Source organism: Coloeus monedula (assembly GCF_965178545.1).
Source record: "Coloeus monedula genome assembly, chromosome: 10".
Taxonomy (NCBI): domain Eukaryota; kingdom Metazoa; phylum Chordata; class Aves; order Passeriformes; family Corvidae; genus Coloeus; species Coloeus monedula.
In genome coordinates, this window is record NC_138790.1 from 25,047,417 (window position 1) to 25,061,880 (window position 14,464).

The following is a 14,464-nucleotide window of genomic DNA, read 5'->3' on the forward strand; positions in this document are numbered from 1 at the left end:
TGTTCCAGCTCCTCCGGGCTCAACCCCTGCCATCCCCAGCTGCTCTGTGCCCACGCACAGCTTTGTAAACACGGAAACAACTCGATTAATTCAGGGCTAACGTTGATTGCGATCATTTGAGGAGCAGCCCCGTGTTTACAGATCCACAGCTGTGAAATCCGAATCCCACGCAGAGCAGTTTGGTCAGGGGAAGCAGAGCAGGAATTATTTCCTTCCTTCTGTTTCCTGGGAGGCCCCACCTTTGGCTTGAAGAACAAAGGGATCCCAGTCCCAAATCCCAAAGGGACAAGGAGGTTTTCCTCCAAAGGTCAGGTCCAGCTGGATCAGACAAAGCTGATCCACAAAAAACTCCCCAAACCCACTCAGAAAGACACGGAATAGCCACAGAATCCCAGAATCCCTGAGGCTGGAAAAGAGCTCCAAGACTGAGTCCAAGCTGTGCCTGATCCCCACCTCGTCCCCAGACCAGAGCACTGGGGACATGTCCGGGAATTCCTTGGACACCTCCAGGGCTGGGGACCCCAAAGCTCCCTGGGCAGCCCCTGCCAAGGCCTGAGCACCCTTTCCATGGGGAAATTCCTGCTGCTGCCCACCCTGAGCCTGCCCTGGTAATGGAGAACACCAAGATTTTACCCACCCTGGAAATAAATTCAGTCGAAGAGAAGTGAGGGGTTGAGATGCTTTTCCCAAAGCTTGGACTCTATTCCACGGAATCACACATTGGGTTGGGTTGGAAGGACCTTAAAGCCCATCCAGTGCCAGCCCTGCCATGGGCAGGGACACCTCCCACTGTCCCAGGCTGCTCCAAGCCCCAATGTCCAGGGACAGTGCCAGGGACGGACTCCCTGTGCCAGGACCAAGCCGGGTGAATCAGGCACCGAACCACCCTCAGCAGCTGCAGCCTTGGAGGTTTCCATCCCAGTTTCCCAACGCTCCCGAGGCAGCAGCGGGGCAGGGCTGACCTCTAGCGAGGGATGCCTGAAAAAGGGAGGATTTGCTGGGATAAAGCTCCCCTCGCACCCTTTCCCTGAGCTCACCCACGGCCCCTCCTCCCGCAGGGCTCCGCAGCCGCTCCGGGCAGTGGCACAAAGCTGATTCTGAGGAAGTTGGTCCAGTAAATTCACGATTTTGAGACATTTTCGATAAAAGTTTCCATCACTACCCAGTGAGGGTTAATCCCCTTTCCCACACTCAGATCCTGCCTGGAGGGGGTTGCAGCTGCCAGGGGAAGTTGCTGCATTTGCAGAAGTCCCCCCCAGGACTGGAGCAGGAGCCTGAAGAGAATTCAGGAACCGAAAATGAAGGAAAACAGGAACTTCAGGGTTGGATCATGCATGAAATGCCAACCTCGAGGGAACAGCAGAGGAGTTTCTCCAACCAAAATATGTCAGAGTTCAAGAGAAGCAGAAGATGAAGAGCAAAATTCAATTTATTTCTCTCCCTCCCCAAGAAAAATTCATTATCCATCAGTGGGGGCAGCTTTGCCTTCGGATCCTCAAAGAGAAAATTCCCCCAAACCCTCCACCCCTTTGGGGAAACAAAACTTTGCTTAAAAATTGCCCCAGCAACTCCCAAAGGCAAGCCCAGAACCCTCAACAGCCAAAAAGCACAGGTGCCAGTGTCCATTTTTATTTAAAAACACCCAAAATTCACAGTCTGCAAGGAAACCAACCAACCACCCAACCCCTCAGTGCTGAGGAGCCCAGAAAGGACCAGTAAAAACCAGCACAGCTCAGGGGGGCAGGAAGTTCCCACGCTGCTGCTTTGTTTTGCCAATTGTCCTTCACAATCCAGAACTTCCACCCAGAACAGCCCTTCAGGAAGATGAGAGTTTTCCAGGAGCATCAAAGAAATCTGCACTGCAAAGTCTCTCTTAAAACCAGCTTTAAGACCCTGAGTTCTGCTTAAATTACTGTAGGCAAAAATAAAACATTCTACGTAAAATGTACTATTTGTATCCCAACAAACTCCTCTCTCCACAGCCAAACATTTCCAAAGGCTCTGGAGCGTTTTGTGGCACACGAGGAGTCCCTGGAGTCACCCCAGGAACATTCCCCCTGCTCCTGGGGCTCCACAAACCCCCTGCCCCTGCCCTTTAAAGCAAGATCAGCTCACTTTGGATAAATTATCCCTCATTACCTTGAGGAGTAATTAAACCAAAGCAAAATGCACTCTGCAGGAGCTCTGGGAACTCCCTGTTCAGCAAGGAGCCTTCCATTGAAAACGATGGGAAAATGCTGAGTTTCACCAGGGAATTGAAGGCATTTCCCTCTGCAAGCAAAATTCAGTTCTTGCTTTAACTCTTTTTGCAGTTTTTAGTCACAAACTCTTAAAAATATATCAGTTTTCACATGATTCAGGGCTTGCAGAGGTTATTGCTGCTCCTGAGCTGGGATGAATTCCAGGGTTAGCACTTTCGGTACTTCTGGAAGTGGAGTTTCCTCTGAAATACTCACTTGGGAGTTTCTCCTTACCTTTTCCTCCCAGAAACGTGGAACAGAGCAACCAAGGTGTCCAAGAGGAGAGGCTGGAAAAGCCCCACTTCCATCCAGGCTCATCCCAGCAATTTAATTAGGGAATTTTCCCATTTCACACCTGGAGATCCAATCCTGGCCACTGACTCAGCTACTCACGGAGTATTTGAGACAGGAGGCTGGAGCAGGTACTCAGAGGTTCCACCAGAGCCAGAATTTCCCATCAGGATCTCTGAATTGCCCAGGAAGGAGGAGATTTAGCCAATATTTGAAATCTAGGATCTAGGCTTGCAGCAAAGCACGGAGCATCTGCTTGTGCTGGGCTCTGTGTCCCAGGAAATTCAGTGCATTCCTGCTTTTCCAGAGGCCAAGGTGCTATTTCAACACACTCCTGTGGGCCAGGGTCGATAAACAGGAGGAGTAATGAGCTGGGAGCTGCAAAAAAATAAAATTAAGACATTCCTCAACTTCTGGGGTGGGCCAGCCATTGATTCCTTTCCTTCGTTAGATTTTTAATCACTGGGAGATTCATTTCTGAGAACAAGCCCCAGGAGTTTCACTCACAGCTGGAGCTGCTGGCTGTTAGGAACAGCCAAATTTCTAAAATAAACCCCTCATTACTCTAGTTTTTCATTGTCCTATGACCCCCTGTTAGTGATACCTGAGCTCCAAGTCTGGACAGGTATTTATTCCTTAAACTAAAGGCATCAGCTTTTGGCAGCAATTTTGCCAAATCATCTTCGTTCTGCCGTCTGAGCCTCTCCTGCTCTTCTGCTCTGCAAAAGAAAAGTGCCTTCAGATGTTTGCCCTGAGCAGTGTGGAGCCAAGCAGGGAATTCTGGTTATTCCAATACCTAAGAAATGTTTTGGGGTATCAGATTAATGACCCTGAGACATGCAGGGGTCAGTAATTCAGTGTAAAGAAACAGAGAGGCTGTTTTCTGCAGGTTCCTTTTATTTCATTCCAAGATTTCAGCAGAAAGAGAAATCTTTTGGTTTTTCCACAGATTACAACGTGCTCAGGGAGCTTCTGTAACAACTTTTATATCTGTTAAACAAACTTGCATCCCTTAAAGTAAACACTGCAATACAAAGAGAATCAAGAAGGCAATAAAAGACTGCTCAGCAGTCTCAGAATTCAGAAATCTCCTACAAAAAAAAAAAAAAAAGTCCATTTGAGCATTTGTGGCTCTTTTTCCATCAAAGTGTCCGAAAGGAAACAAACCCAGAGCTGGAAATACATTTAAAAAGTGGAATTTGCATGAAGACAGTGACAAGAGCAGCAGTGAGCTGTTGAGAGCTTGGGGTGAGCTCTACCAGAGAACAAAAAATGCATCAGAAACCTCCAGCCAGCGGGGTGTGGGCACAGGAGGGCTCTGAGCTCAGGCTGTACCCCAGGGCACCCTGCCCCACCGTGCCCCCAGGACAGGGACAAAGCAGGGACCAGGCAAAGCCCAGCTGTTCATGAATCTTCCAGACAACTACAGAGCACCCTAAACTCTCCTTCTTCAGTGGTGGTGGTGCTGATCAAGTGTTCCCACTTCGGGATGGGGTTTGCTACTCAACTTTCCTTTCTGAAAGAAACAGCGGGACAACAATTACTGCAAACACTGGCCTGGGGCATCCTAAACCCCACAGATCCACAGGAATCACTGGAATCATTACACATGGGGGAGAAGCAGCTCTGTTTGGACACAGGATTGTGAGGTTTGGGAGGGGTTTGGTGGGTTTGTATCAAAAAAATGGGATTAAAAATCCCTTTGGCTCAAGGAGACCCATCACAATTAAGTCAGGTTTTAATTTCCTTGAGCTTTCCTCAAGATTAATGTGTGGAAAAAACAGGAAAAAACCGTATCAAACCTCACCAATCCCCTTTGCTCACAGGTGCCTTGGGTTTTTGGGGATTAATTTAAGTACCACCATATGGGCACAGTCTACTTTTGGACAAGCCCATAAATCCATTTGTAAGAAACATCTTATTAGCAAAGTATCTGGATCAAACAGGTCTGATATTATAAAATATATAAATATATACAACTGTGTGATGTACAACATCTGCAGGTGAGATGTAATTGCCTATTAAAAACTAAAGAATTCCAACAAAACTACAGGAAATGAACTCCAGGATGTGAGGGAGCTGCTGAGCTGAATTAGGTCAGAACAGAGAGCATTCCAAAGGGAAAATTCCATGTTCTTCACACAGCAGCAGCTGGAATTCTACAGGTGTGGTTTTGCAAGCTGTGATTAGCCCCACATTGATTTATTCTCTCACATAAAAAACGTGAAATTAAGAATAATGAACATATTTTAATAGGATGAACCAGCCTGGTCCATGGGAGTGTCCCCGCCCATGGCAGGGCTGGGAACTGAATGGGCTTTAAGATCTCTCCCAACCCAAACTATTCCAGGAACTGCCAAAATTTCCTTATTCCAACCCTTTCTGCCACCTAAAGTGCTCCATTTCCTTTTAAAGGAAGTGAATCCCATTTTACTGAAAAGTCCTACCCCAGTTTCTTCCTAAAAATTAAAACTTCTCACTGTAACAAGAGCACTTGTGACAGATCTGACCCCAAGCTGAGTTTCACATCAGTGCTGTGATTTAAACTCAACATTTTCCACCACATTTCAGTTGGAAGGCCACTGAAATAGAAGAAAATCGAGAGGAAAAGTGGCAGGAAAGGACACCTGGGTAACTGCTCCTTCAAATATTGATCCACAGGGGCAGGAATACAAAACCCTGATACAGACTGGTGAGAAAATCAATCCAGTCCAAACCAGACTCGAGACAATGATCTACTGAATCCCTCCAGGACAAACATTTCCCAAGGCCACTGATATTCACTGGCTCTGTACTCACTCAGAAGCAGCAGCTTTTTGCAGTTTTGCCCTTTTCTTTGCAGACCAGTTGAGATCACCACCTGTAACAGCAGCAACGTGCACCCTGAGACCTTGAAAACTGGGATTTCTGTGCCTTTGGTATCAAAACTCACCACAGGGGTTCTCAGAGCACTGAGAAGTCTGTGGAATGGTTTTACAGAAGTAAAGACTGAGGTAAAGGGAAAGAGAAGCTGCAAAGACTCACCTGTGAGGTGATTCACAAAGTACAGCATGACCACAGCTATCAGTGACACTGGGAAAGGAAAGGGACAGGTTCAGGCAATAAATGAACAGGTTCAACCCACAACCAAGATTTTTCATGGTAGTTGTAACTCAGAGGAGTTTTCTGCTTTTGTAAATCCCCCATGCTCACAGCACGTGGTACTTCAGAAAAGGATTTTAATTTAAAACTTACACTCTAAAAGCATTATTTGTCTATTTTTTACTCCATTTTTTAAACACTGAAACTCTTCACACTTCAAGAAAACCCCAAACCACTTCACTGGCTGTGAGTTCATCTCAGCACTGCCCCAGCTGACACCTCTAGAAGAGGAGTCATTTCTGTTTTCCAGGAAATAAAAAAGCCCAACAAAGCTTCCTGAAGCCACTCCCAGCGTGTCCCACACTCACAGCAAACACAGGCACTGAAGAAGACTTCCAGGAACAGGTATCCCCTGGTGTCCAGGATCATGCCAGCTGCTATGGCAATCACTGCCAGGCCCAGGTTCTGGATGGACTGCATGCTAGGACAGAGCAGGAGCACCACATGGATGTGATTCCTTAGGAAAAGCTCCTCAGTGGCACTAACAGGAGATGAGCTTTCCCCTTTTGCTGGGACAGGTGGAAGGCAGGGCTCCAGCTTTGCAGAAGCTCCTGTGCCTCCCCCCAGGCTCGTGCTGTGTCCCAAAGCCACATCCCCAGAGCAGCCAGGGCTTCCTGCTCCAAACCTGGAGGAGCTGGGAACCAGGAACGGGTTGGAACTGCTCAGATCCAGTGGTTCAGGAGTGTCAGGAATCAGGGAATGGTCTGGGATGGATGGGACCTTAAAGCCCATCCAGTGTCACCCCTGCCATGGCAGGGACACCTCCCACTGTCCCAGGCTGCTCCCAGCCCCAATGTCCAGCCTGGCCTTGGGCACTGCCAGGGATCCAGGGGCAGCCACAGCTGCTCTGGGAATTCCAGCCCAGCCCCTCCCCACCCTCCCAGGGAAGAAGTCCCCCCCAATCTCCCATCCAGCCCTGCCCTCTGGCAGTGGAAGCCATTCCCTGGGTCCTGTCCCTCTATCCCTTGTCCCAAGTCCCTCTCCAGGTCACCCCAAAGCTTCTCCTCTCCAGGCTGGACAATGCCAACTCTCCCAGCCTTTGCTCCAGCAGAGCTGCTCCATCCCCTGCTCCTGCTGGTGCTCTGGATTTGCACAAATCCATGGAAGTACTTACAAGCCATAGGCAGTTCCCAGCTGGTGTTCTGGGACAACAAAGGCCACCATGGGCCACAGGGCACAGGCCAGCAGGGAATAGGCCACTCCCAGCAGGCACTGGGGACACAGGGAGAGGCACACAGGGTTAGAGGAGAGGCACTTCTGATGTCAAACTCTAACACATGAACATCTTGCCCTTCCCCTTCTCCCAAAAGTGACAAAAAGCGAGCTCAAGTAACACCTTGTGCAATGAAATTCCAAATAAATACCCACACTTAGAACTTCTTCCAGGAATGACCCCCAAAATAAACTCTATTAATTAAAATTGAAGAGCCTGACTGAACACCCAGAGCTGCACCTCGCTAGAAAAATGCCTGAAAACTGAAATTTTTAATCCCTGCCCCACTGGTGAGCACCATAATCCTCAGCTCCAAACAAGTATTTCAGGGCATCTGCTCTCAGTAATGCAGATTTTTACTGAGATTCAAACCAGCACATCAGAAGCACATTGAGCAATAGTTATAAACTTCAGAAATAAACCAAAAGAACCATTTTTAGGAGAAAAGTGAGCACCTGGCACAGGAATTTAGTAATGGAGTGAGGCATCTTTTCCACCTCCCAACTGGCAGAACAACTCAGCATTAACTCCACTGCTTATTTTGTACTTATGAAAGAAATACTTGATACTGATTTTATTTCTATTCAGGTCTAAATCCCAGAAGAGCAGGTTACCATGGCTATCCAGGGGTTCCAGAAGGTAAAGGCCAGCATGATGTGCGAGGCCAGCGTGGTGATGACAGCACACAGAACCCAGATGATGTTCTTGCCAACTTTATCCACCAGAAGGCCGAAGACTGGGGACATGGGGGCTGAGATGATGTACACAACGCTGCAGGAGAGGAAGAATTCAAGGCTCAACACTCCCAGAGTCATTTGTTAACTGTGAGGCCAGGAGAAAAAAGCACCTCCAAAAAAATCCCAATCATTTAGAATTCCCAAAAGGTTTCAGGCATCCAAGGAAAGAGTGACAGAGCTCTGGGAATCACAGCCCAGCAAGTGTTTCCTTGTTGGGTTTTATCACTTTGGGGTGATTTTTGCCACATCACAAATTCATCCTCAAAAACCAACACTGAGTTCTTTAAGTGTTGTTATTACACTGCTTTTATCACTTGGAAAAGAAATCACCAAATACTAAAATAAAATCCTTCAGAGCTTTTTCTTTGCAGTGTGAACATCCATTTTCAATAAAAAACACATCCACAACTCCCAGTTATTCCTTGGGTCATGCGAAATTATTTCTCCATTTAAATCCAAGTCACAGGAGATCCCAAATCTCTCCCCACCTGCCCAGAGCCCAAAAATACATCCTAAAATTTGGCAGCATTCCTAATTAATCAATTCCAATATACCTGTTAATTGCACTGGCTTCCTGAGGGGAAAATCTGAATTTTTCAATAAAGAAAACCCTGAAGGAAGAAAAAAAAACTATTTAGGAAAATGCAGACTTGAAGGACATAAAATCAAAATTAAGTTAGACAAAGAGACAAGAATCTCATTTACAAGAAAATCAAACAGAGCTTTGACATAAACATCCCAGATTCTCATTTATAATTAATTTAGGAGCTTGTTATCAGACTCTACAGATTTTAATTTAAGGATCGTTCAAATTATACTTTGGGGAAAACATAAAATGTCCACAGTCAACATTTAACCCAAATAATGAGATATTGGGCTGTAAACATGGAAGGAATCCTACAGGACAGCAAATTCCACCCCATGTTGTAAATCTGTATCCAGTTTTAATGAGGAAATCAAACATTTCCTCATGCTCCTGAGTTCTGACAAGTCACAGTGGTAACTCCCACAAAGCTCAGCAGGTCAACGTGAAGCTTTTAAGCATTTGGTTAAAAGCCTGGCCAGATTCCAGAGGAATAGCTGGAAAAGTGAGCAGCACTTACTTCCCAAGGCCGATGAAAGGGAAAACTGCTGCGTAGTAACAGACACAGATGACAAAGATGAGCCACAAGGACAGGGAGAAATCCTTCACATCTGTGAGCTTGATCACTTCTCCTGCAGTGGGGCAGACACAGCATGGGTTCAGTCAGGAGGAACAAAGCTGGCATTCATCCCCACTGGGTAACACCCAGGTGATCCCAAATGCCCCCTGAAGCACATCCCTGCCCCTGCCTGGTTGGAGTTCACCCCGTGGGACTCACTGAAGGATGTCCAGTGTTAAATGCACGCTGCCAAAGCCAAACAATTGTGCCTCCCACACGAAGTGATGGACAAGAGCTCCACAGCCCCTGCAAGTCCTGAGCAGCAGAGTTCAACACACCTGGCCAGGGAAATCTTTCACCAGCTGGAAATTCCTGCCTAGAGCCAGGCTGGACACTGGGGCTTGGAGCAGCCTGGGATAGTGGAAGGTGTCCCTGCCCATGGCAGGGGGTGGCACTGGGTGAGATTTAAGGTCCCCTCCCAACCCAAACCAGCCTGGGATTCCACTGGATCTCAAACTTAATTTACTTTTAATTGGCTTAAGTTCTCCCACATGGAAAACTCAAGCCACCACACGCTGACAGGGAAGAGCTCCCTGGTTCTGCACCCCTACTGAAGGGAATCAGATCAACTCCAACAAGACACAGAACTGGTGGCAAGGGCACAAACTGCTCTGAACTTCTATTTTTATAAATAAAGCAGGTGACAGTGCATCTGCCTCTTGAACTGGTGTTTAACACTAAAAATTCATGTAAATGATAACTGTGAAGATGTTCAGCAGCAGCCACCGAATTACCCCAAATGCAAACCTGCCCTGAGCAGAGTAGCTGGAAGGGTCTGTTCCAGCTCAGGCCCACCACTCACCTGTTTTCCCTTGTTCTTTACAAAGCAGCTTCTCTGCTCTCCTGTCCAGGTAAGCCAGGATTAAAGCACAGCTCAGTGAGAAGAGACAAGTGACACCACCTGAAGAAGGCAACACCATGTTTAGCTAACGACTCAAAGAGTAATTTGGTTTTTCAGCCCAATTAGTGCAGTTTTTGTTGGACATGTCAAGGCACATCGAGTTTAACAGCAGCTTTAAGGCTCAAGAGCTGTGCAGCTCAAAGGTTAAGGTGTGAAACAGGTGTGCAGACACCTGCCTTGGAGCACAAACATGAACATACATTTATTTTATTTAAAACACGACCACCAATCCCCCTCAGCACGGCCAAGCTCCTCATCTGCACCTTGCAGTGACAGAAACAAAGCCTGGCCTTACTCCCAACACCAGGGTCTCCAAGCCCATGGCTCTGAGGGAAGGGAACACACCCCAGAATTGTTCAAATTCTGCTTTTACAACCAGACAACCACAGGCAAGCTTTGACACCCCTCAGAAAATTTTGCAAGTCTTTCCTTTGCTCAAAGCATGCGAAATATTTCATTTCCACAAGACACAAACTTGAATTCGGCAACCCCAAAAATGCCACAGCATTTCAGCAGCTGCAGTGACCTGAGGGAATATGAGAACATGATACAAAAGGTGCTGGAATTGCTCCTCTGAGGCTCAAACAGATTTGTGCTGCTTTTAAGTGGTTAATAAGTGCTTTTAAGTGGTTAATAAATCATTAGCACAGATGCAGGTGACAGCAACCCAAAACATCACTGACCTATCAGGAGAGCCAGGCCGAGGGTGCTGGGGCCAGCATAGCCCAGGAGATCCTGAACTCTGGAGTAGATCCATCCCATGATATTCATGTTCACCGTGCTCCCCTAGGCACAACAGAGCCATGTGAAGAACCCAGCATTTCCCAGCTCCAGGGATTCGACAGGAACATCAGGCAGAAGGGTTTATTGGAGACAAGCAGGGAAAACGCTACCCAGGGAACTTAAACCAGCAGGGAAAAGGATACAAATGATTCCCTGCTGGCTTGGTAACAAATCAATCATTGCAACAATAATATAACATCACAAATTTAAATTTATACAAATCTGGAAGGGTTTTCACCAAGACTTGAGAAGTGCATAAACCCCACGGGCACGAGCTCATAAACTGAGCTGAATTTAATGTATTACAGCACACAGGATTCCCACCTGACAGGCACCAGAAGAAGCAAGCACCTTTTCCCCTCCCTTTGCCCCCAGAAAGGATCCATGGCTGCAACCCCAAGACTACCCCCAGTTAAGAGCAGGTCAGCTGAGAGGAGGCAGCTGCTCATGAGCACCAGGCTGAGCATCCCCCAGCCCCAGCAGAGAGCAGCTCACTGCCCCACCAGGGAAACACCTGCAGAGCTTAAAAACACCCCAGGCTGCCCCAAAGGAGCCCTACAAGAAGGGGCACAACTCCTCTCTTCGTTCTCAGCTGTGCACTGGTGCAAGCTTACAATTCTGGCCATGCTGAGCTGCAATCCAAACACCAGGTTTAACTCCTTGCCCTTGAACCAGCTCACTGCATACGTGTTCTGGGCCACTGCCAGGGACTCACCACCTATCCTGAAAAGCAAAAGAAAACGTTTAAAATGCAGCAGGCAAAGCAGCGAGGTCCTTGGCAAGAGCAAGAGCAGAATTTCAGAGAAATCTGGCTGTGTACAGGCAGAGGGAATGCAGATTTCTATACATAAGGGAACAGAAAACAAAGATTCAGGAACAGAATTGCAGTGATTTAAGAATCATTGGTGGTTCCACAGGTTTTGGTTCAGCAAGACCTTCAAAGTCCTATTTTTTAAGTTACACAGAGAAAGCAAGCAAAGATCTTGCACTCCTCAGCTTTAGAGGTCTCAGAATCCAACCATTTTGTCTCCAAGAGGCAGCACCTTTCCAGGAGCGTTTTCTAGGGTTGGGTTTTGTAGTTTTCTAGATGGCCTTACCTCAGAGAGCACAAATCTGCTCTTCCAGACTCACCCAAATATGAATCTGCCCACTTCCATCAGCCAGAAAGTGTTAAACAGTGCTCCCAGAGCAAACACCACCTGCAAAGAGCATTGAAGGAAAACGATAATTGTGCATTTCGGGTATGGAACAAACCAGAACCGTGCAAAAACAGGAACAGAAATGCTTTTCCCTTCCCAGAAATACTTCACATCCAGTTCCTGCTCTGCTTTTTGGTCCTTGCTCCCTCTGCTGTTCATCATATCCAAGCTGGCCCACCCAGGACTGTCCTCAACCAATTCCACATCAAACACATGGCTCCTTCCCATGATTTCACTCACATTCCAAGATTCCCTTTTCCCAGATACTCCAGCACAACCCAGGGTTCTCCCATTCCAGTTCTCAGCTGTCTAATGGGGAACACAAATTCATCATCCTTCACCCCCTCCCCTGCACTCACCTGCCCAACACACACAAAGATGCTGAATATTATAGTGCCCAGCCTGGAAAGAAAATAAAATCAAATCACTTCATGCATAACCAGAATCTTCTTTTCCCCTACAAACCACTGTGTTAGACCTGCAGCAGGGAAACAAGGGGAGGTGCATGTGCAGTAAAAGGTCTCTGTAATAAACTGTGCAGCTCAACAGCTCCCCTAGAAAACAGGCAGTGCAAGGTGGTGCTTTTTAAGCAAATTTATTTAAATTATGAAGGAAAGGAAGCTCAACTATATTGTTAAAACATCCTAAATTGTGTGGGGAAAAAATATTGAAAAGGTTTATTGCAATGCGGAAGAACTTTATAATAATAAAGCTTAAACCTCACCTGCACTTTTGGCTCATCATTCCTTGCACATGAGCGACACAAACACTGCACTCACCGAATTCCAAACACTCTGTCTATCAGGAAACCTCCAAAGAAGCACAGAACCACATTGGGCCAGGAGTACCAGGCATAGAGTGCCATGAACTGGGCTGTGTTCACCTTCATGTCCTGCATAGCACCGGGGGAATTATAAAAGGGATTATTCCTGAGCTAATTGCAGGGACACAGAATAAATATCCAAGCAAACCGTGTAGAAACAAGTGCATTTCTGACCTGGCCACTGCTTGTCATTCACAGAATTCCAGACTGGTTTGGGTGGGAAGGGACTTAAAATTCATTTTGTTCCAACCCCAGGAACGACTTCCACCATCCCAGGCTGCTCCCAGCCCCAATGTCCAGCCTGGCCTTGGGCACTGCCAGGGATCCAGGGGCAGCCCCAGCTGCTCTGGGCACCCTGTGCCAGGGCCTGCCCACCCTCGCAGGGAACAATTCCTTTCTCTATCCCACCTCCCCCTCTGCCAGCGGGAAGCCCTTCCCCCCTGCCCCGTTCCTCCACGCCCATGGCAAAGGTCACTCTCCCTGTTTTTCAAAGCCCCGTGGCAGCGACTCACCCGCTGAACCTGCGTCTGCAGAGCGGCCGGGTTGTCGTAGCAGAAGTAGCTGCCTGCAGGGAGAAGGCGACGGCTCAGCGCTCCGTCCGGGCACCCCGCACACCCGGAACCCCCCCACACGCAGCCCCCCAGGCCCATCCCGCACCGAATCCCAGGAAGCACATGAGGGCCAGGACGAGCAGGCGGTGCGGGAGGCGGCGGGGGTCGCAGGCGGCGGGCAGGGCGCGGGGGGGCCCCGGGGAGCCGCCGCCGCCATCGCCGCCATCGCCGCCCAGCAGCGCCCGCTCCTCCTCCGCCATCGCGCCCGCCCCACGTGAGCGCCCGTCACGTGACCCGCGCGCGTCACGTGCGCCGTTGCCACGGCAACGCCGGGCCTGGGGCCTGCGAGGGTGGGAAATGGGAACTTAAAATAAAGCTAAACAATGAAATGTGAATGTGAACGTGAATGTGAACGTGAATGTAAATGTAAATGTGAATGTGAACGTGAACGTAAATGTAAATGTGAACGTAAATGTGAATGTAAATGTAAATGTGAATGTGAATGTAAATGTGAATGTAAATGTAAATGTGAATGTAAATGTAAATGTGAATGTAAATGGAGTTTGAGGGCCAGGCTGCAACCAGTCGCAAACAGCATCCAGGGAAATGCGACAGCTTGTAAAATTGCTGTATTGTTCTCTTTTTGGGTGCCAAAGTCATGGGATCATGGAATCATAGCATAGTTTGGGTTAGAAGGGACCTTAAAGCTCATCCATGGGCAGGGACACCTCCCACTGTCCCAGGCTGCTCCCAGCCCCAATGTCCAGCCTGGCCTTGGGCACTGCCAGGGATCCAGGGGCAGCCACAGCTGCTCTGGGAATTCCATCCCAGCCCCTCCCCACCCTCCCAGGGAACAATTCCTTCCCAATATCCCATCCAGCCCTGCCCTCTGGCACACCATTCCCTGGGTCCTGGCATTCCAGCTCCTGCTGAGCAGCTCCTCTCCAGCTTCCCTGGAACTCCCTTCAGACACTGCAAGGCTTCTCTTCTCCAAAGTCTTTTTTTCTTGCTCCAAAAAGTTCTTCCCATATTAGACCAACCCTTGAAAAAGGTGGTTTTTTTTACTTTAAGAAGCTCCAACCTTCCACCAAATTTCATCTTCTTGCACCAAAATGACCCAAATCCTGTGTGCACATCAGCAATTGCTTTTTCATTAAAAATATGCTCTTTTTCAATAAAATACGCTCTTAATGAGGCACTTGTGATTTAGTTCGAAGGATTTATTTCTGTTTTCACAGTGTAGAAAGGAAAGGGCTGTGTTTTACCTGATGTGCTGAGCCAAGACATCTCACCGTCCAGCTACTCTGTCGTGAATTTGCTAAGGAACCATAGAAGAAAGTCAAAATAACTTCTCAAAACATGCAGATATCACGTTGTGAATCA

General features: G+C 47.9%; 1 protein-coding gene across 2 annotated transcripts; it reads right to left on the bottom strand.

Annotated features, from left to right (window-relative positions):
• Positions 1–1,613: 1,613 nt before the first annotated feature.
• Positions 1,614–13,350, bottom strand: MFSD1 (major facilitator superfamily domain containing 1). Of its 2 annotated transcripts, XM_082288252.1 has the most exons (17): positions 13,188–13,350; positions 13,043–13,095; positions 12,487–12,599; positions 12,067–12,109; positions 11,640–11,707; positions 11,123–11,231; positions 10,409–10,511; positions 9,627–9,725; positions 8,726–8,837; positions 8,177–8,233; positions 7,500–7,656; positions 6,787–6,884; positions 5,981–6,093; positions 5,556–5,603; positions 5,331–5,391; positions 3,136–3,250; positions 1,614–2,909 (listed from the first exon to the last, which is right to left on the bottom strand). In XM_082288252.1, exons 1-17 carry the CDS (start codon positions 13,339–13,341, stop codon positions 2,850–2,852), a joined length of 1,563 nt encoding a protein of 520 aa, XP_082144378.1. In that variant the 5' UTR covers positions 13,342–13,350; the 3' UTR covers positions 1,614–2,849. The 2 variants fall into 2 exon arrangements, with proteins under 2 accessions (XP_082144378.1, XP_082144379.1); XM_082288253.1 differs by lacking the exons at positions 1,614–2,909; positions 3,136–3,250 and adding an exon at positions 3,456–4,047.
• Between the last annotated feature and the right edge of the window lie 1,114 nt (positions 13,351–14,464).

Coding starts and splice junctions, on each gene's coding strand:
- MFSD1 (XM_082288252.1), bottom strand. CDS start 13,341: ATGGCGGAGGAGGAGCGGGCGCTGCTGGGCGGCGATGGCGGCGATGGC. Junction 10,512..11,122: donor AGCTCAGCATGGCCAGAATT/GTAAGCTTGCAC, acceptor TGTTGTGCCTAG/GGGAGCACGGTGAACATGAA. Junction 9,726..10,408: donor CGGCCTGGCTCTCCTGATAG/GTCAGTGATGTT, acceptor TGCCTTCTTCAG/GTGGTGTCACTTGTCTCTTC.